This window comes from Podarcis filfolensis (genome assembly GCF_964270895.1).
Source record: "Podarcis filfolensis genome assembly, chromosome: 1".
NCBI classification, from domain to species: Eukaryota; Metazoa; Chordata; class Lepidosauria; order Squamata; family Lacertidae; genus Podarcis; species Podarcis filfolensis.
In genome coordinates this window covers 115,455,965-115,476,073 of record NC_139604.1, presented here as the reverse complement: position 1 = coordinate 115,476,073, position 20,109 = coordinate 115,455,965, and the positions used below count along the sequence as shown (strand labels likewise).

General features: G+C 44.6%; 1 protein-coding gene across 3 annotated transcripts; it reads left to right on the top strand.

Annotated features, from left to right (window-relative positions):
- The first annotated feature begins 7,747 nt into the window (after positions 1-7,747).
- LOC310764250 (alpha-1-antitrypsin-like) lies at positions 7,748-17,207 on the top strand. 3 transcript variants are annotated; one of them, XM_083617773.1, is made up of 5 exons: positions 7,748-7,844; positions 8,911-9,598; positions 12,838-13,108; positions 14,376-14,523; positions 16,825-17,207. In XM_083617773.1, the coding sequence occupies exons 2-5, from the start codon at positions 8,932-8,934 to the stop codon at positions 17,026-17,028; spliced, it is 1,290 nt and encodes a 429-aa protein (XP_083473899.1). In that variant the 5' UTR covers positions 7,748-7,844; positions 8,911-8,931; the 3' UTR covers positions 17,029-17,207. The 3 variants fall into 3 exon arrangements, with proteins under 3 accessions (XP_083473899.1, XP_083473900.1, XP_083473898.1); XM_083617774.1 differs by having other exon boundaries at positions 7,791-7,844; positions 8,828-9,598; XM_083617772.1 differs by having other exon boundaries at positions 7,813-7,844; positions 8,793-9,598.
- Positions 17,208-20,109: the final 2,902 nt, after the last annotated feature.

Here is a 20,109-nt window from a genome sequence, read left to right as displayed (position 1 = left end):
CAAAATTTGGAAATATAAAAATTTTGAATGGGCAAATAAACCAGGCAAGATCCTTGCCTGGCAATTAAAGAAACAAAGAAATGAAAAATTAAAAGATAAGATAAAAGTAGAAGAGAGGACAATAAGGGATATTACAGAAATTAAAAAAGAATTTGAAAAATATTATTAAAAATTATATCAGAAAGATGAAGTGTCAATAGAAGAAATAGAGGAATATATAAAGAAAAATAAATTAATAGAGAAAGCAGAAAATGACCATAAATTATTAAATGAACCAATATCAACTGTAGAAATTAAGGAATCAATTCAAAAATTAAAAATAGGGAAATCCCCAGGTCCAAATGGCATACCAGAAGAATACTATAAAGATATGTTAAACGAATTAATCGACCCACTAAAAGAAGTAATAGAGGAAGCGATAGAGAATGGGGATATTCCAAACTCTTGGACCCAAGCGTCTATAACGCTCCTGCCAAAACAAGGTACGGACTTGGAATCTGTCTCAAATTATAGACCCATTTCGTTGTTAAATTCGGATTATAAAATTTATGCAGGATTATTGGCTAAAAGGTTGAAAAAATTAATAGCAAAAATAGTACATAAAAATCAGGCCGGATTTGTGGAAGGAAGGCAAATAAAGACTAATATTAGAAATATAATAGACATAATGGAATATCTACAAGTAAGAAGAGATAAACAAGCAGCCCTAATTTCAATTAATGCGGAGAAGGCTTTCGATAAAATCTCATGGGAATTTATGAAAAAAAACTATTAAAAGAATTGTGTCTAGGCGAAAAATTCCAAAAAGGTGTGAATGCAATATATAACCAAGCAAAAAATATTATTAATGGAGAGTTTGGAGAAGAAATCAATATATTTAAAGGTACAAGACAAGGCTGCCCCCTATCCCCAATGTTGTTTATAATAGTATTAGAGGTTCTATTAAAGAAAATAAGGCAGGACAACCAAATAAGAGGAATAGCAGTTGGTGAAAAAAGATATAAGTTAAGAGCCTTTGCAGATGATGTTATGATCACAACAAAAAATCCCCTACAATGCACACCTAGAATATTGGAATGTATAAACGAATATGGCAGATTAGCAGGACTCAAATTAAACTATGGGAAAACCAAAATATTAGTGAAAAATATGGAAGAAAAAGATAAAGTGAAATTACAATAAATTACAGGATTGGAAATTTAAAAGAAAATAAGGTATCTTGGAATAAATTTAACAACAAATACTATGGATTTAAGTAATGAGAACTATGGGAAAACATGAAATGAAATAAAAATTGATTTGCAAGTATGGGGGAAATTAAATCTTTCCTTACTAGGGAAATCTCCTTCACTGGGGGTTTTTAAACAGAGGTTGGGTGGCCATCTGTCAGGGCTTATTCAGCTGTGATTCCTGCATTGCAAGGGGTTGGGTTCGATGACCCGTTGGTCCCTTCCAATTCTATGATTCTATGTCATAATTTCCTAACTCCATTTCTGAAGATGCTTTTCTCTTCTATTCCCCATTTGCACTTCCGTTTCCACCTTTGCCCCCATTTCCATGCCTCCTCCTCACTTTTCCTTTACTGTCATTTCCACTTGCACATAGACCACCCCCATGGCAACCTCCTAGATCTTCCTCCTCCCATACATTGCAACTATTAAGCCGTCTTTCCCCCTTCCTCCCAATTCTAAAGCCATACCTCCTATTTTTCAGCCCCTTTGTAACTCCCCCCCAATTTTAGCATCACTCCCATTCCCATGCATTCACCTCCCTCCTTTTTTGCAACTCTCCCTTGCACACAGACCCCCATTTAGCTCCTTCGATTTTCACACCCAATGCTAATTCTAACCACCCTTTTCAACTCCCCATTTCTAAAGCTGCTTCTATTCCACAGCCTCCTTCAAACCCACTCCCCTTTTCACCATCACCTTTTCCATACCTGCTCCGCTACCCTCCTTCTCAGACACCTCCACTTGCACACAGACCACCCCCGTGGTACCCTCCAAGCCAAGCTCTGTCACAGCAGCATCAGGAAAGGCTAGTTTGTTACTTACATTCAGAGGAGTCTCTTGGAAGAAGCAAGGAAAGCTCCTTGCAGTGAGCTACTATTTATCTGTGTTGGGTCATGTTATCCTTCACTAAACAGAGCAGGCTAACCTAACAAATATTGACCATGACCTGCATTGCTGGACACCTGTAGTCCCAAGTCCACAGAGTACACTCCCCTAGAGTGAGGGTTCCAATGGGTTCTCCTGGATCCTGTACGCAATATGGGGATTGGGGCTCCTGCATCCCTCTCTCCTGGAAGTATCTTTGCTTCTGTATCTATTGTTGCAAAATAGATACCAAGCAGTAGCAAGATTCCAGGGGGGTTCCAGACACCCACCCAGGATCTGTGCTCCTTTGGAGAACTGAAGACATGGCAGAGGCTGTTGCAGCTTTAAGAAATATGGTTTGTTCCCTATTTACACCACTGTAGTCTTGTATAACACCATTTTGCAGGGTGAGCTGTAAGCCAAGATGAGCCAGGCTGCTCAGGTGGCAGATTTGGGTTCATTCTTCACAAGTTGTACCCATCTCTTCACAGCTGATTGAAATATGCCTCACACATAGGAATCAGCAGAAGCTTCCTTTTACATGCACTTCTGCTTTTAAGGCACTAGGGAGTAGTGGGAGCTGTTAATGCACTGACAGGCAGCGGGGATGGGTAACAACAGCCTGGGCTTCTTGCTCAGGTTGTTCGCTTTCTTATGAAACAGGCTTGAGGGAGGTGAAAAGCCATCTAGGGTGCCCACTGAGCCTCTTGGCCATATTAGGCTGCCTGCCTGGCCCCCTGGCCCTGATTGCAGGAAGGTGGGATCATCCTCAAGAGCTGATAGCTTCCAACACCTTCCTAGAGAAGACATTGCCAGCAGGCATTAGGCAACTCCATGAGCTCTCCCTGTGCCTTGTTTCCTCCTTTCTCTTCTCCTGATACTCTTGCTTTTTTAATTGCACTCCACCTTCTGTGACCAGAATAAGCATGCTAAGAAGCGAGGCTTAGGTAAAAAGTAAATGTGGCGTTTGCCCGTTCTTTTGGAAATGTCTGTACAGGCGGAGAGAAAGAGTTAATAGGTAGACCAATAGAAAAGCCAGAGGCGGAGCCTACCTGTTTATAAAAGGGCTTAGCCCAAGGTTACAGTTTAGAGGCCTGAGCAGCTACTTGCAGCAAGGGACAAAATGGTTTTAAATGTTTTAAGCACTTTTAATTTGCAGCACCTTAAATGGTGGCTGTTGCTTTTTATAATATTATATTATTTTATTATTTTATTTTTGCTTGGGGTGGGATAAGCATTTAGTCAGGGTGGGGAGCAGTTTAATCTGAGCACTATTGTTTCTTGCTTTGTTTTTATTATATTTGTTATATAGTTTGTATTTTGCTTTTTAAGGGGAAGGGTCAGGGCTGCCTGGGAGTGGGCCTCAGCCAATAGAATGGCTGGGGCAGGTTCCACAGGGGGGGATGTATTGGGACACCCGATCTCAGTGATCATGGGCAGGAGGAGGAGTTATGCTAAGACCAAACCATGTCATTACCGAGGAGGCAGGTTTAGTCGTTGTTTGAGGACTATCCCTGCCTCCAGGTCTGGTCCTGACCGGAAGGATACAGGAATCAGCAAGGGAAACCCACATGACCTGAAAGTGTTGCTGGGCAATGCCAGGTCAATGATGAATAAAACCACTGCCATCCACGACCTGATTGTGGATGGAGGATTTGACCCGGCATGTGTGATAGAGACCTGGTTGGATGAAGCAGATGGGCCTGTCCTTGCCGCTGCTTGCCCACCAGGTTTCTCTTACGCACAGCAACCCAGGTCGTGTGGGCAGGGAGGGGGGGTTGCAGTGATTTTTAGGAAGTCATTAGTCTGCACCAGACGTCCTATTGGGAAGACCCAGTTTTCTGAGTGCATGTTCTGGAAGTTGGGCAATAGGGGCAGTACAGGATTCCTACTGGTGTACTGACCTTCCCGCTGCACCAAGGATTCCCTGCCCGAGCTGCTTCAGGTTGTGGCGGATATGCTCCTGGAGACACCTAGCTTGGTTGTCCTGGGGGATTTTAACATCCATGCTGACACGACCTTACAAGGGGCCGCTCGGGACTTCGTGGAAAGCATAGCCTCCATGGGGCTGTCCCTGAATAAGTTTGGCCCAACTCATAGCCGCAGACATGCCTTAGACTTGGTGTTTACCTCTACGGATGTTGGTGATCTGACACTAACTAAAAGCGAAACAAAAGAAGTGCCATGGTCAGATCACATCCTGGTACAACTGGACTTCTCCGTGACCCTTCCCCTCTGCAGGGAGGTGGGACCAATTCGGATGGTCCGCCCCCTCCACTTAATGGATCCAATTGGCTTACAGAGAGTGGTAGGGGATGTTTTATCCCAAGTTGATGGCCTTTCAGCTGATTCCCTGGTGGCACGCTGGAATGCGGAGTTAACCAGGGCTATTGACTGACTGGCTCTGAAGCGCCCTCTCCGATTGCATGGAGCCCAGACAGCCCCGTGGTTTTCCCCGGAGCTGAGGGCAATGAAACAATAGTTGAGACGGCTAGAGCACCGGTAGCAGAAAACACATTCTGAATCAGACCGGACACAGGCTAGAGCTCAATGTCGAGCCTACCAAGTGGCAATGGCGACGGCGAAGAAGGCCTTCTTCGCCGCCTCCATTGCATCTGCAGAAAACAGCAGCAGGAGACTTTTTCAGGTGGTTCGCAATCTATTGGAACCACCTGTACCACCGGGGCCTGCTAGGGACCCCAAGATCTCCTGCAATGCCTTTGCAAAGTTTTTTGCAGATAAAGTCGCTCAGATTCAGAAGGAGGTAGACTCCACTGTGGGAGCAGGGCCAGGGCGGGAGAGTGCTAGAGTTCTGTCTGGTCCTGTTACATGGGATCAATTCCAATCTGTTACCTCCGAGGATGTGGACAGGCTGCTTGGACAAGTGAAACCGACCACCTGTCTCCTTGATCCCTGCCCATCCTGGCTGATAAAAGCGAGCCGGGAAGGGCTGGGTGATGGGCTCTGCGGGGTGGTGAATGCTTCCCTCTGTGAGGGAGCCTTCCCAGACCTGCTGAAAGAGGCAGTCATTAAACCGCTTCTTAAAAAAAACATCTTTAGACCCGGCCAATTTGGCCAACTATCGCCCAGTCTCAAATCTACCATTCTTGGGCAAGGTGATTGGGCGGGTGGTTGCCGAACAACTCCAAGCACGCCTGGAGGATGCGGACCATTTAGATCCCTTCCAGTCGGGATTCAGGCCTCACCATGGGACTGAAACTGCCTTGGTCACGCTGGTTGATGATCTCCGGCGGGCTAGGGACAAAGGTGAGAGCTGTCTCCTAGTTCTGCTGGATCTCTCAGCGGCCTTTGACACCATCGACCATAACATCCTTCTGGACCGTCTAGAGGGGCTGGGAGCTGGGGGCACTGTTATACGGTGGTTCCGCTCCTTTCTCCTGGGCCGTGTCCAGAAAGTGGTGGTGGGGGATGAGTGTTCAGACCCGTGGGCTCTCACTTGTGGGGTGCCTCAGGGTTCCGTCCTCTCCCCCATGGTTTTTAATATCTATATGAAGCCGCTATCTGCCTGGCGTGCTCTAGTCCATGGGGTCACGAAGAGTCGGACATGACTAAACGACTAAACAACAACAACATGAAGGTGCTGGGAGAGATCATCAGGGGGTTTGGGCTGGGTGTTCATCAGTATGCAGATGACACCCAGCTCTACCTCTCCTTTAAATCAGAACCAGTGAAGGTGGTGAAGGTCCTGTGTGAGTGCCTGGAGGTGGTTGGAGGATGGATGGCGGCTAACAGACTGAGGTTGAATCCTGACAAGACAGAAGTACTGTTTTTGGGGGACAGGGAGCGGGTGGGTGTGGGGGATTCTCTGGTCCTGAATGGGGTAACTGTGCCCCTGAAGGACCAGGTGTGCAGTGTGGAAGTTATTTTGGACTCACAGTTGTCCATGGAGGCGCAGGTAACTCTGTGTCCAGGGCAGCTGTCTACCAGCTCCACCTGGTACGCAGGCTAAGACCCTACCTGCCCAAGCTTCCCCCGACCCCAGCCCCCAGAATGGGTCTGGAGCTCCTGGAACGCTCCTGGAGCTCCATAGGACGCACACACATTTCCCCTTCATTTTTGGAGGGGATAAAGTGTGTCCTATAGGGCAAAAAATACGGTAATTCTTGTGCTTTGGCTTAAAAAATGGCATCGTTTAGGATTTTCTCATTCATTCTCCATCTTTAGTTTACCCTTCTCCTGTTTCTTAGTTCTACTGTAACCAAGTTGTGAACAGTTATCGATCTAAATATTATATCTGATTTTTTTTACCTTCAGTAGTAGATTGTTAGTTATCCATATTCCATCAGTCCTGCCCGCTGTCTTTTTTGCTTGGGAATGATGGGTAAATTTTTTCTCTATAGGGTGCTTGTAACGCTGCACATCCTTCAGATTCAAACTCTCCACCATACTAAAAAAAAGTAGGGGAGAGTCTTCCTCTCGGTCTATCTCCTGAGTCTGTATGATCAAATTCCAAAGAGGTAACTCCATTTAAGTCTCCTAGCAATATAATCTCCTCATTTATAAATTCTAACAACTTATCTTCCACTACCTTGAAGAACTCTGTCTTATTCCCATTTGGAGCATAAATTCCTGTTATCACAAATTTTTTGTTACCTTTCCCTACTTGTATACCCAGAATTCTACCTTCATTGCCCTCAAAAAATTGTTTTGCTTCAAATTTTGGGTTAACACATATTACAATGCCTCTCTTTTTCTTTAAATCTGGAGATATAAATTCTAGACCTAAAGATATAAATTCTAGGCATCTAGGAATTCTCATTTGCTTTTCTTTCTTCCCTAGGTGGAGGATGGAGAGATGCAGACATGCACATAGAGAAACCTCTTGACTGAATGAAACCTACTGTAGAAAGATCAGAGGCATGTTTGTTACTCCACCCACTTTTGTCCAACCCGCGGCTGGCATGTGATCCCTGTAGGTTGCCCATAAGGAAATGTGACCCATGAGCTGAGAAAGGTCTTCCCCTACCTGCCATAGCCCATGGGCTCTCCCCTGACTCCTCCCTCTCAGTGTTTATTCCCATCTTCCCCTTTCCTGTTTCTCACTTTGTCACCTTCTCTATGGAGTCTTTGCACATCTCTCTCCCTCCCCCTTAGTTCATTATTCCAGATACCCCTGCTCTCTTTAACCCTTTCATTGTCTGCTCCCATACCGTGATCATTTAGTTAGCTGCTCTGTCAAGGAAGAGGAGGAGTGGGAATCTGCCTTTCCTGAGGCATTGTTATAAGTGGAGGAGATTCAGACTGGTGCAATATGGTATTCCTTATTTATAGTATTTTTAGATCACCCAATAACTGAGGCTCTGCACATAGAATCATAGAATTGTAGAGTTGGAAGGAACCATGAGGCCCATCTAGTCCAGGAATATAGTCAGGTATCTCTGCCTCTGAGCAAGCAGTGGTGGGTGCCTCAATAAATGGCCACAATATGAGCTTGGACTACTCAGAAACGAGTGGCTTGAGATCCCTTTGGTCAGGGAAGTTCATGCTTATTTATTTAAAATCCAGCTCTTTATCAACCTGTAGTACCATTGCACAAAGGTCGGGCGGAAGCTACAAATCCCTTGCATCACATTTTGTACCCGACTCCCTTTGGCAACTGCTTTGCTTAATGGTTATTTGCTCTGCTTAATGGTTAATAATGAATACTGTGCACAAGCCTGGTATATAAATCACAGGTTTAAGAGGATCGTAGTGCAGAAGGGTGCTGCGATATTCTTTTGGTGAACTGTAAGTAAGCTATACATTCTTTTTCACTCCTCTCTCTAGCTTGTTTTGGCATAGCTTATGATATCCAGTGTTTATTTCCTTTCCTTTTCTGGGTTAACATCCATGCAGAACTAAATCAATCTCGTTTAATGTTCAGACAGATTGGGATTTATAGGCTAGATCAATGGCTATATTCTAAGTGGGGCTTAATCTCAGATGCAGCAACTTGTTATGGTAGCATCAAATCTCACCCACTCCCATTACATGACTGGTTCATTGAACCGAAAGCTCAGAAGTTCCACGACAGGTGGTACAGAGCAGCCCAGTAGAGTCACTTCTGCACCATAAAGCACATGGACATGGCAGATGCCAGAATCTTCCTCTGCTATGTAAAAGGAAAGGGTACCACTGCACACTTCTTAAACAAGTGCCTGCATGTTCGGGCCAGCATCTAAGAATATGAATCATTTCTTTGTTTCTGTGCGTGGCTGGGTGCATAAATGACTGGAACTACTGGCACAGTTCTATTCCCACTCAAGTTGATGGCAGAATTTCATTAATTTTATGACAAAGCAGGGATAAACCAAAGTTGCCTAAAGGGGGTCAGTTAGGATTCTCAGGTAAGCATCAGAATGAAAATGAAATAGTCTTTGCTATTCAAAAGTTGATTTCAAAATGATATGTGAAAATAACTATATACATAGATACAGGCATATATAGGTATAGATACATAGTTGTAAAAATTAATATTACTATGTTAAATTCTGAAAAGTGTGAAAACTTGAGAGTATCACAAAGAAATATTCCATGGTTAAAATGTGCCAGTTTTATTTTTAAATAATAAACTTCTTTAAAAAACAAACCATTGAAACACTGAAAAACACAAATGTGGAAACCATTTTCTATCAAAACTCTATTCTGTATGTAATTTAGTGAAACTAACAACATTCTTTCTTACGCCACTCACAGGAAAGGTGAATTATTTCTGTTGTATAAATATATAGGTCTAGGGCAGAATTCGCCTTTGTTGCAGAGTACACATGCATTTTTGGATTGATCCTTTAACATCTTGTGTGGGAATTATCAGCAGAAGAATTGCAAATCCCAAATGAAGCTGGTCATCACCCTCTCCTTGTTACTGATTAGTCTTGAAGTCCAGTGCCATCAACTCCCAGGACACAACGATGACCAGGCTAGCCAAGGAGACAAGACATTACTGGAACATCCACATCTTTCTTCAGAAGAACAGAGACAGGATTCCTCCAGCTATCTTAAGATAGGTCCCAGTAACTCTGACTTTGCATTCACATTATACAGGAACATAGCTTCAGGCGCGGGTTCAAGGAACATTTTCTTCTCCCCAATCAGCATCTCTGCAGCTTTTGCACTGCTGACCCTGGGTGCCAAGTCGGAAACCCAAAGTCAGATTCACAAAGGACTCGCGTTTAACCTGTCAGCGACTGAGGAGAATGAGATACACAAAGGATTCCGCCACCTCATCCATGCCCTTCACCGCCCGGATAACAAAGCACAGGTGAAGATGGGAAATGCCTTGTTCATTGAGCAGTCGTTGAAGTTTCTGCCTAAGTTTTTGGAGGATGTCAAAACCTTCTATGAAGCAGAAGGCTTCCTCACCAACTTCACCATTCCCAGAGCGGCCAAAAGGCAGATAAATGATTACGTGCAGAACAAAACTCAGGGGAAAATAGCCCATGCGCTCGAGGACCTCGATCCAAGCACTATACTGGTTCTTGTGAACTACATCTTCTTCAAAGGTAAGTTGGAAGAGTAATTAAATGAAGGGACTGACAACACAAATTTCCTTTAAGAGGAGTGCTCTAGTTCAGGGCTCCAGTCAGCCCCGAATTAGGAGCCTTGGAACTCACTCCCACTAGAGGCAGTAATGACCACCATCTTGGATGGCTTTAAAAGATGGTGGGACAAATTCATGGAGGAGGAGGCTTTCAGTGGCTCCTAGTTATTGGCTATGAATCCCAGTTGCTGGAAACCTCAAGAGGGGAGAGTGCTTATGAACTCATGCCCTGCTTGCAGGTTTTCCCACAAGCATCTGGGTGGCCACTGTGAGAACAGGATGCTGCAGTAGATGGGCCATTGGCCTCATCCAGTAGACTCCTATGTTCTTACGCTTGCAGTGCTGTTCAGGGAATTTCAGTACTGGGGAAGGGAAAAGAGACACCTTTTCTCTCTGCCCCCCCTCCTCCTACACTTCCCCTGCTGTGCTGGGTAGCATTAGAAGTTTGCCAGTCCCAAACCTAAGTGCTTTATAGTTATATGGCAGAGATGGACATCCCATGCTGGAAATTGAGAAAAGGGAAAAGATGTGCCTCTTTTCTTATTTGAGAGACGAAATGGTTCCATTTTCCTTTCTTCCTCCTGAAACTTCCCTATAATAACTCAAGGGGTGAGTGGGAGCTATTATAATTAGCATTAGCATTCATTGTGTTAATAATGTTATTATTACCATTCTGAAGAAATTTTAAAATATCCCTGTTCACCCAGGCATTTGATTGCTAACAGATACTGCTCCTGGCAATCTTGAAATTATGAGCTGTAAGGATAGGCCACTGTTTGTAAATGTTTTTAGATGTTCTAAATGTGTTCTTAATTATCTTGATGTGCTTATTCATTATTATTTTTTGAATTGTATTGTCATCCTGCTTTGCTCTTTGCCATCCTGGGCTCCTTTGGCAGGACAGGCAGCACAGAAAATTAATATCTTCATAAATTAGGGCATGCAAATTCCAGCCCTAATCCCAGTTCCCCAGCCAAGATGCTTTGTATAAGCATACCTACCCAAATACTGCATACCTGCTGTTCTCATTCCTGAGCACTATGCGTATAAAGTACGATCATACCACTTTAAACAGTCCTGGCTTCCCCCAAAGCTTCCTGAGAACTGTAGTTTAAGGGTGCTATTCCTCTCACAGAGCTACAATTCCCAGAGTGCTTTTACAGTCAATCTCTTTTCCCAGGGAACTCTGTGAGGGGAATAGGGGCCTCTTAAACTCCAACTCCCAGGATGTCTTGGAGGAAGCTAGAACTGTTTAAAGTGGCATGATATTGCTTTAAATTTACAGTGTGGATGGGGCCCTAGGCACATTGCAGTCATGAGGGGAAACTTGAGTAGAAAAGTGCTGAGTGGCTGCATCTTGAGGCTTACTTTTGCCATCCAGTGGACTCTCTCACTGTGATTAAACTGATCTTCTGAGGTCCTTAATCATGCAAGGAGCCTTTCTGCTCCACAAGTTACACTAGAAGACAAGGAAGCAGAAAGCACCCACATGACAGTAGGGACAGGGCTAAAGCTCTGGCCCTACAGCTCTTTTCTACTTTTTTTGCCCTTCCACCATTATAATATCTGAAGAGGGCTAGAATCTGCCTGGCTCCTGCTTTCATTAGACTGTTTCTCTCTCCCTTTCTCTGTGGACTGGAGTACCATTGATCTTCTGAAAGGAACCTTCTGTCACAAGCTCTTCTCAGGCAATTTATGTAGCTTTAATTTTTTTAAAAAAGACAATGTTTTATTTTTATTTATTTTTAAAAAATAACCACATTTCTGTATACCTAGGAGGTCCTCCCCAAATATTTAAAAACCACCTTTCCTGTTGCTTCCATTTTGTGATCATTTTTTTCCCAAGCTGATAGGCATTCAACCAGCTGACATCACTATTAAAAAGAATAAGTGGGACCTGAAACGCAATGTTGCAGATATATATTCCTGTTAGGTGGGCATACAAACATGTAACGATGGCAACTTTTTAAGGCTCTGATAAATACTCATTCATCTAAAACTCTCAAGAGCTGTTGTGCTCACATCTTTCTTGTGTGTTTCCCATAGGCACTGTGAGAACAGGATGATGGACTAGATAGAAAAGCCAGTTGGATCAGACCAATGGCCTGTCCGCTTATGCCTTTTTGAAAAAAATGTTGTTCCTGAAACAACAGAGAAGGGTAGTGGAGATCTCAAATTTTTGTGTTTGTAGTTGGGTTTTAGAGCAGAGTATAGCGCCAATGAAATTGCAGCCTGCCATGGAATGTCAAATTTTAATTTGTTAAGAAGAGCAAACTTCCAGTAAACATGAGCAGTTGAAAAGAAAAAAACAAAACATGCTAAAAGGTTCAACATAACGATTAGCTCAAAGTCTAACCCTAACCGGGCCCTGAATCTAGCGACCGACATTGTCCATAACAAGGTCGTACCACTGGTAAAAAAACACCAACCCTAATCTGAGGGAGGGTGGGCGGGAGAACCGGCACAGAGAGAGAGGCCAAAAGACCCTGCTGGCTTGATATTTATCCTTCCCCTGGGCATGGTACCAAGTGCTACTACTGGTCATTGGCACCGTGGCCAGGTGATGCCCCATGCATCACTGCCACTATTGGCCAATTTGGTGGCAGGAGTACAATCTGGCTGGCAATAGGCCAGTTCATAGGGGAGACACAGTGCCCGCCCACCCCAGGAGGGCCACCTGCCCCCAGGAGGGCAAACGAACTTACTCTGTGAGTATTCCACTGTGTCCCATTGACATTTTCACTATTTTGTGGACTGTTTTGCAAGCAGCCGCTACAGTTACGTATTTTTCACTCTATAAGACGCACCAGACCACAAGACGCACCTAAGTTTTGGAGGAGGAAAACAAGAAAAAAAATATTCTGAATCTCAGAAGCCAGAACAGCAAGAAGGATCGCTGCGCAGTGAAAGCAGCAATCCCTCTTGCTGTTCTGGCTTCTGGGATAGCTGTGCAGCCTGCATTCGCTCCATAAGATGCACACACATTTCCCCTTACTTTTTAGGAGGGAAAAAGTGAGTCTTATAGAACAAAAAATACGGTATTTTGTCTAGGTTTTAGGATATATATTTTTAATCACTCACTTCTATGCCTCTTGCATTTCCTGTACTTACATGATGAAATACTTACCTATTGCACACAAAGGTGCCTTTGGAGGGAATTAAAAATCATGCAACTCTTTTGCCTAATCTTTTTCTTCCAAGCTTACTGGCAACACCCTTTTGACACTCACATGATCCGGGAAAAAGACTTCTTTGTGGATGCAAACACTACGGTGAAAGCCAGCCTGATGTATCGAAAAGGCTACTACAAATACCTCCATGATGAAGACTTATCTTGCTGGGTAGTGGAGATTCCATACAAAGGAGATGCCACGTCTTTCTTCATTCTGCCTGACGAAGGAAAACTGGAGCATGTGGAAGGTGCATTGGTAAAAGAAAGTCTGTCTAAATGGATAGCATCTTTTAAAACAGAGTAAGTCTGTTCTCTGCACCGTTTCTTCAAATGCTGCTAATTCAAAGAGTTAGAATCATAGAATCATAGAATCATAGAGTTGGAAGAGACCACAAGGGCCATCGAGTGGCTCCTGGCTGTTTGCCCAGGAAAGTATAAAGACAAGAAAAGGTTTCCTGCCATCCTTTTTCATTTCAATACTTACAGTGAGAGGCTATAGAACCCAGCCTCTTGGATAAGGGCATTGTCCCGAGTGAATCTCCACCCCACCCCCCCGTCTCTCCCACTTCCTCCTTCATCACTTCTATGGGTGCTGCTACGTGCCCTCTGCCTTTGAGCTCTTTGTTCTCCTACTTTTATGGCCAGGTTCTGGGAGATGGAGTGTCTGGGATGCTTTCTGATGGCACTGTGTCAGCCAGCTGTCTTTCCGCTTCTGCCTCCTCCTCCTCCTCTCCCATTATTTCCCAACTTTCCCCCTCATCTGCCTCTGAGCTGTGACCCCCAGCAAACCCCTGTTGTAAATCTATACTGTCTTCCTCTTCCTCTTCCCTAGAAGGGTCAGGATGGGGACGCAGTCTCCATCATTCCTTCTCTACCCAGTCCCTGACACTGATGGTTCCAATGTGCCTGATGAGCTACCTGTTTTCGAGCCATAGGCTCCCAAGGTGTGAGGCAATGGGACCCTCCCTGGGAGTGAGTCCTCTGAATCTGAGGAGCCCATTAAAAAAGCAGTGAGAAATCTCCATCCCATGGGCCTAATGGAGCCCAGTAGGGGTCCTAATTTGTCCTATTAGTTCATCTCTCCCTAAACCACATTCACCTGCCCACACAAGGCATTATATATGATGTTAGTTGTGGGGCAGGTTATGACACAGCACCTTGGCATAATAACTGTGGTTTGCAGGTGCTGCCAATCAGCTGATCACCAGCACTTGCAAACCCCTGAGAATTTGCCGCCGTGATTTGATTTCAGCGGACATTATGGCGATATCAGTCCCACACACCTGTCAAAATGGCACATAGCAGTTGCTGGAGGTCAGGATCTGGCCTGCAAGGTAGATCCAGTTCCTAACTCCCTCTACTAAAGCAATGTATTCTGGCCTGGGAGGACTTGGAGTGGAGAAACAGTGACCCTTTAAGAGGCTTCAAGAGACCCTTCCTATACACTGGGGCCCTTTTCCAAGCTTGAATGTGCATCAAGGCCAGGGAATGTCACTGTGTGGGTCATGACTCAACAGCTGAACACCAATGAAATAACATATGGATTCTTTTTCTTTTTCTTCATCAGCAATGTACGTCTTTTCATCCCCAAATTTTCCATTTCTGCATCCTATGATGTCAAAGACTTATTACAGAAGATGGGTGTGCAAGACGTCTTTAATGACGCTGCTGATCTGTCTGGCATTACCGGAGAACGTGACCTGATGGTTTCCAAAGTAAGTGCTTTCTCTCTTTGATCAAGCGCTTCTTTAAACCTTCATGCTCTGTCATTTGGTCCTCGATTAAAAGAGGACAACATTACCTCCAATAATTTCTCAGAAGCACGTGAAGAACATCTGAGAAGGAACTCTTTTTGTTGATATTTTTCTCATTTGCAGGAAGCCATGAAAACGTTGTAAAATGTGAATCACAGATCCATACCATACACTTAAAGTGAATTCAGTGCACATTTAAAGCACATGCTTCCCTCAAAGAATCCTGGAAGCTGGAATTTCGCCTCCACAGACTTACAATTCCCAGAACCCTTGACAAACTACAGTTCCCAAAATGCCCTGGGGAAGGTCATGTGCTTTAAATTTGCATTGATTGTGCCTTAAATCTAGACTCTGCCACACTTCCTTTTGTGCTGCATTTCTAGGCATAGGTCCTGGCTTTCCAGGTCTGAGCAGAGATGTATTATTATTATTATTATTATTATTATTATTATTATTATTCCCTGCGCTTTCTCCAGGAGAACCCTTGTTTTACTGCTGAATTTGAGCAAATGGCAATCAGGTTTTCAAGCATTGTCATTTGCTCTGATTCAGCAGTAAAAGGTGGGTTTTCCTGGGGGAAATGCTGGGACCAAAAAAAACCACCCACAAAAACAGATCTGGGAAACCCAAACCTGTGCGTAGAAAGCATGGAGTGACGGGAAGTGTGGGTGAGCCTTCAGTGACATTGGTTCGTCTTTAGACTGACACCTGAAGAATGTATTCTTCCAGGAGTCTCATGGTTAAATGTCGATTGGATGGTACATCAAGGTTATCTGGGCACTGAACAAAAGAGAACACTGAAACAATTCAAACTGCAATTCAAATAAAACCAGTGAATACGGCATAAAAATGTATAGGCAAAAGTGCTACACTCCCCCATGAAGGAGCAGGTCCACTGCTGGGGGTACAAATTGATCCACACAGTCCCTGAAAGTTCATTGGCCTCAGTGGTTAGGCTATATAGCCTGTTTCCTGCTATATAGTCCCTTTTGGACAGAGATGACTCAGCCATGGTACTCCCTGCTTTGGTAACTTCCAGAATACATTATTGCAATCTCTGCTTTGTGAGGCAGCCCCTGAAAATGACTTGGAAACTTCAGCTGATCCAACATGCAGTGGCCAGATTACGAGCTGGGGTTCCAACTAGAACCTGCATAAACCCACATTTTAAACCACCTACCTGGTTGCCAGATTGCTTCCAGGCCAAATTCAAGGTGCTTGCATTAATGTTCAAAGCCCTAAATGACTTAAATCCCAAAGGTCTGAAATACTTTCTCCTTCTCTACAGCCCCCCTTGGGTGCTGAGACCAGCAAGGGAGATCCTCCTGGTAATAATAATAATAATAATAATAACAACAACAACAACAACAACAACAACAACAACAACAACAACAACAATAATAATAATAATATTTTATTTATATCCTGCCCTCCCCAGCTGAAGCCGGGCTCAGAGCAGCTAACAACAGTAAAATAATACAACATTCTAAAATCATTTCATTATAAAATCAGTTCAAATCAAATGCCCTCAGAATTCAGGGAATGAGGGCCTGGGAGACAGCATTCTCTGCAGCAGCTTGTGGAATTCCCTCTCCACAAAGGTGTGTCTTTGTTTTGTATTCCCCATCATGTGCTGAAGACACAGTTCTTTACCCTGACTTTTGACAGCGCAGTATATTTTGGGACATACCATATTCTTGTGGACTGTGGAGACATTTAGAAGACCCCATTTCTCCTCGAAGAGCTACAATAGCCAGAGCAGTTTAACATTCAATCCCCCTTCCCGGGGAACTCTGTGAATTGTAGCTCTGTGAACAGAAAAGGGGTCTCCTAAGAACTCTTAGCACCCTGGACAAGCTACCCCCAGGATTCCTTGGGGGAAGCCATGATTGCTTAAAGTGGTACAGCACCACTTTCAATGTACAGTGCAGAAGGGACCTAGGTTGCAGTATGTGCTTGTTTGTAGTGTTGGCATGGTGCCCAGGACATTTTCTCCTGCTTGTGAATGTGCTCATACCGCCCCTCCAGGTTGGTAACCCCTGCTTTAGCTAAAAGATCAAACACCCTCTTGGATATGAAGGTCACTGTGGACAAGCTGTCACAGAGAAAGCAATTACAGTAGATAGAGCAGCTGCTTCAGGGAGGTCTAATGGAAAGATCCTCAGTATGAGAACAGTGATCATCACAAGGGTGTCCATATTCATCTGTGAACTATTGGAGAATGTGACCTGCAGACAATGATATGTTGTTCTTTCCTCACAGGCCATTCACAAGACTGTGCTGGATGTTAACGAGAGTGGCACTGAGGCAGCGGCAGTCACCACGATAGAGTTTATGTTCCGTTCCGCTCCATTTCAACCTGTACTTACTCTCAGTTTCAACAGACCCTTCCTGATGATTATTTTCGATGAGGCAACAGAGAGCTTTCTCTTCCTGGGGAAGATCATCAACCCTACCGTGCAATGACTATTAGAAGAGCCAGAGTATTATGAGTACAGCCTTTTTAGGAGATTAAAAAACCGGATTTCCCGCTTTGCATTTTCTTAGCCCAGTCCTGGTGGTGCCCATAACCAGTTGTCTCTGGGATGAATAAGAAGACGACTGACTTCAAAGCCATTTTATAATAAAAATGATTTTAAAACATTGTGATATTGTGGGTTAACTTCATGCTCCACCCTTTTGAATCTGCAATATGTTTCTGTCCTTGAAAGGGGCCCACTAATCCCTAGGTGACCTCCTAAATCCCATTTTAGAAAATCAAGTCCCTAAATGAAGGCTGAGCAGATGGTAGATCACAATCAGCCAGTAGATTTGAAGGACAGTTTCTGCCTCCCAGTTCTTTGAACGGCAACAACAAAATGAGTTTGCCTAGGTAAAGTAGGCTGCTGAAATGAAGGGAAAAGCTAACCAGAAGTGGACTTGTGTATGAAACGATAATAACCTCAGTTCAGTTCTGGTTCTGAAAACAAATTCAAACCAAGTCAGAAGGTGCTCAGAGGCATCCTATGTCCTTTAATTCTAACTGCATCTCTTTTACATATGGCTCTGGTTGGTAGATATTGGGGTTCTGCAGGGGGAAACAAACTAAAACTGAGAAGCCTTCCATGCCCCTATCATAAGGAAGAATTTCTCTATGGAGATAAATGGCTGGCACTAGGCCAGGAGAATCAGGCATGAGTCTTAGTGACTCTCATTTTTCTTCCATTGGACAAAGTATGGAGAATCCAATCAGGACAAGTTAGTAAGTAAATGTGTGATAAGAAGACAACAACTGAAAATGTGGCAAGTAGAATAGCACCCCAAGAGAAGTCATCATCTTCTGTGTCCTGCCTGGGGGCTCATGGGCAGGTGGCTCCCAACACTCTTCCTCATCCAGCCAGTCCCTGACATCAGGAGACCCTATTCCGCTCACAGAGTTACAATTCCCAGAATGCCCTGGGGAGACGGATTGATTGTTAAACTACTCCGAAGCCTTTCTCTCCCCCCCCCCCCCCGAGAACATTTCTGTGGTTTTTCTGAGAAGGCCACTTTCCAGAACCTTCTCCTAATATTATCCACAACTATGTTGGGGAACCAGCTTCTGTGGGCCTTGACATACCCGTTTGGCCCAGGTGCTGATGCTAGGCCTGTTCACTACTGTACTCGGGGGGGGGTGTCATTTGGGACTTCAGGCCCAAGGTCCAGCTCTAGTTGCACCGCTGGGGTGTGCAAGCCACAAAGAGAACTGAGCAGTCCCAGCAAAAACAATTTACTCGTTAATGTTATGTCTAAAAGAGAAAGCCTAAAGCGGAAGAGTCAAATTTGGAAAGCAATACAGCATAGAAACAAGAGGCAGCTCTGGAAAGCTCTTAGGTGGATAACAGTCAAATATTTTGCTGCTGATTTCACTCTCACAAGTCCACTCACCCTCTCTGGTGGGTGCCATTGAGGGCTGGCATCCCCAGAGGCTTAGGAAGGGGGGTGCGGTGGGGGCAGGCCGCCCTGGGTGTCATCGCTGAGGGGGGTGACATTCGGTGTGCCGCCCACCCACCCATGACTCCCAAGCCTACCCAGAGCCGTTGGGGGAAGGGGGAGCTGTGCCACTTTGCTGGCGACCTTCCCCCCTTCCCCCTTCATTTTGACAGCTCAGGGGAGACTTGGGAGTTGCGGGTGGGCGGCACACCCGGGGGTGACATTTGGCACACTGCCCACCAGTGACTCCGAAGCCTACCCCGAGCCGTCAATGTGGAGGGGGGGAGTGACAAAAAAAAATCAGTACCAGGTACCACCTGACCTTGCTATGCCTCTGGGCAACCCCCCCCCCCCCAGTGCCAGGATCCGATGTGGGAAATCCCAAGGACTTGTTTCCCAGGCACCAAAGGAAGCCTCTGGGCTGAATTTGCTGCCTGGGTAATTGGTCCTGCCCACTCGCCTAATTAGCAAATCATGAGTGAGCAAAGACCACCAGGGGGTGGGCCTAGCATGCCTCTTTGGTATATTACAAAGGCACATGGTTTGCTCTGCAGACACTTTCTGTTGGCGTTCCCACCCTTTATATATTGCTGTTGCGTGTTGTTCTGCCTGACCTTGGTATGGCATAACTGGTCGCTGTATTCAGGGCCAAGTTACATACCTCTTACATCTGTTGTGGCCTGCTTTCACCCAAATATTTTGCTGGTGATTTTGCTCTCACAAGAAGTAGTGACGACCACTAACTTGATGGCTTTGAAAGAGGAATACACAAATTTGTGGAAGATGAAGATAGCAGCCATGATGTCTAGGTTCTACCATCAGAGTTGGAGGCCGCATGATTCTGAATGCCAGTTGCTGTGAATCACAATGGGGGCGAGTGCTGTTATGTCCTGCTTGGAGCTCCTACAAGCATCTGGCTGGCCACTGCTAGTAGATTGGCCATTGAACTGATTCAACAGACTTTCTTATGTTAGTATTTTTTTTTGAAAAATTATCTAAAAAGAGACAACCTTTTAAACAGGGTACAGGAACCTTTTTCACCTTCCAGTAGTGGGTAAGAGCAGAGGCAAAAGTGAATAAATGTAATTACCTTTATATAGTAGGCTAGGTTCTACACCCCGCTCTGACCTCCATCTAGAAAAACAGAATGAATTATCAGAGTTCATTGACACAGTCTAGCCAAGCAAAAACACTCAAGGGGAAGAAAACAGCCAGTGAGAGGCACTTACTGGGGAGAAAAATATGGAGAGAGTTTGGGGGCCCAGATAGAAGGGCCTGAGGTTCCCGACACCCTCACCTGAAACCTAAAGAGATGAGGAAATGTGACTATTTCCATCTGTGAAAATTTGGGAGACATGGGGCCACAAAATGACTTGAGGCTATAATGTTTGGGGCCATTCATATGACCCCTTATCTTGGCTGCTGATACCATTGTGCAAAGTCTAGAGACCACTTGAAAACCCATTGCTTCACATTCTGCTCTCTGTCCCTTTGATAATCCATGTTTGTTCTGCTTAATGGTTAATGCTGAAGACTAAGTATTATATAAGTCTGATGCATAATTAAGCAAGGAATCACAAAGACCCTAGAGTCAGT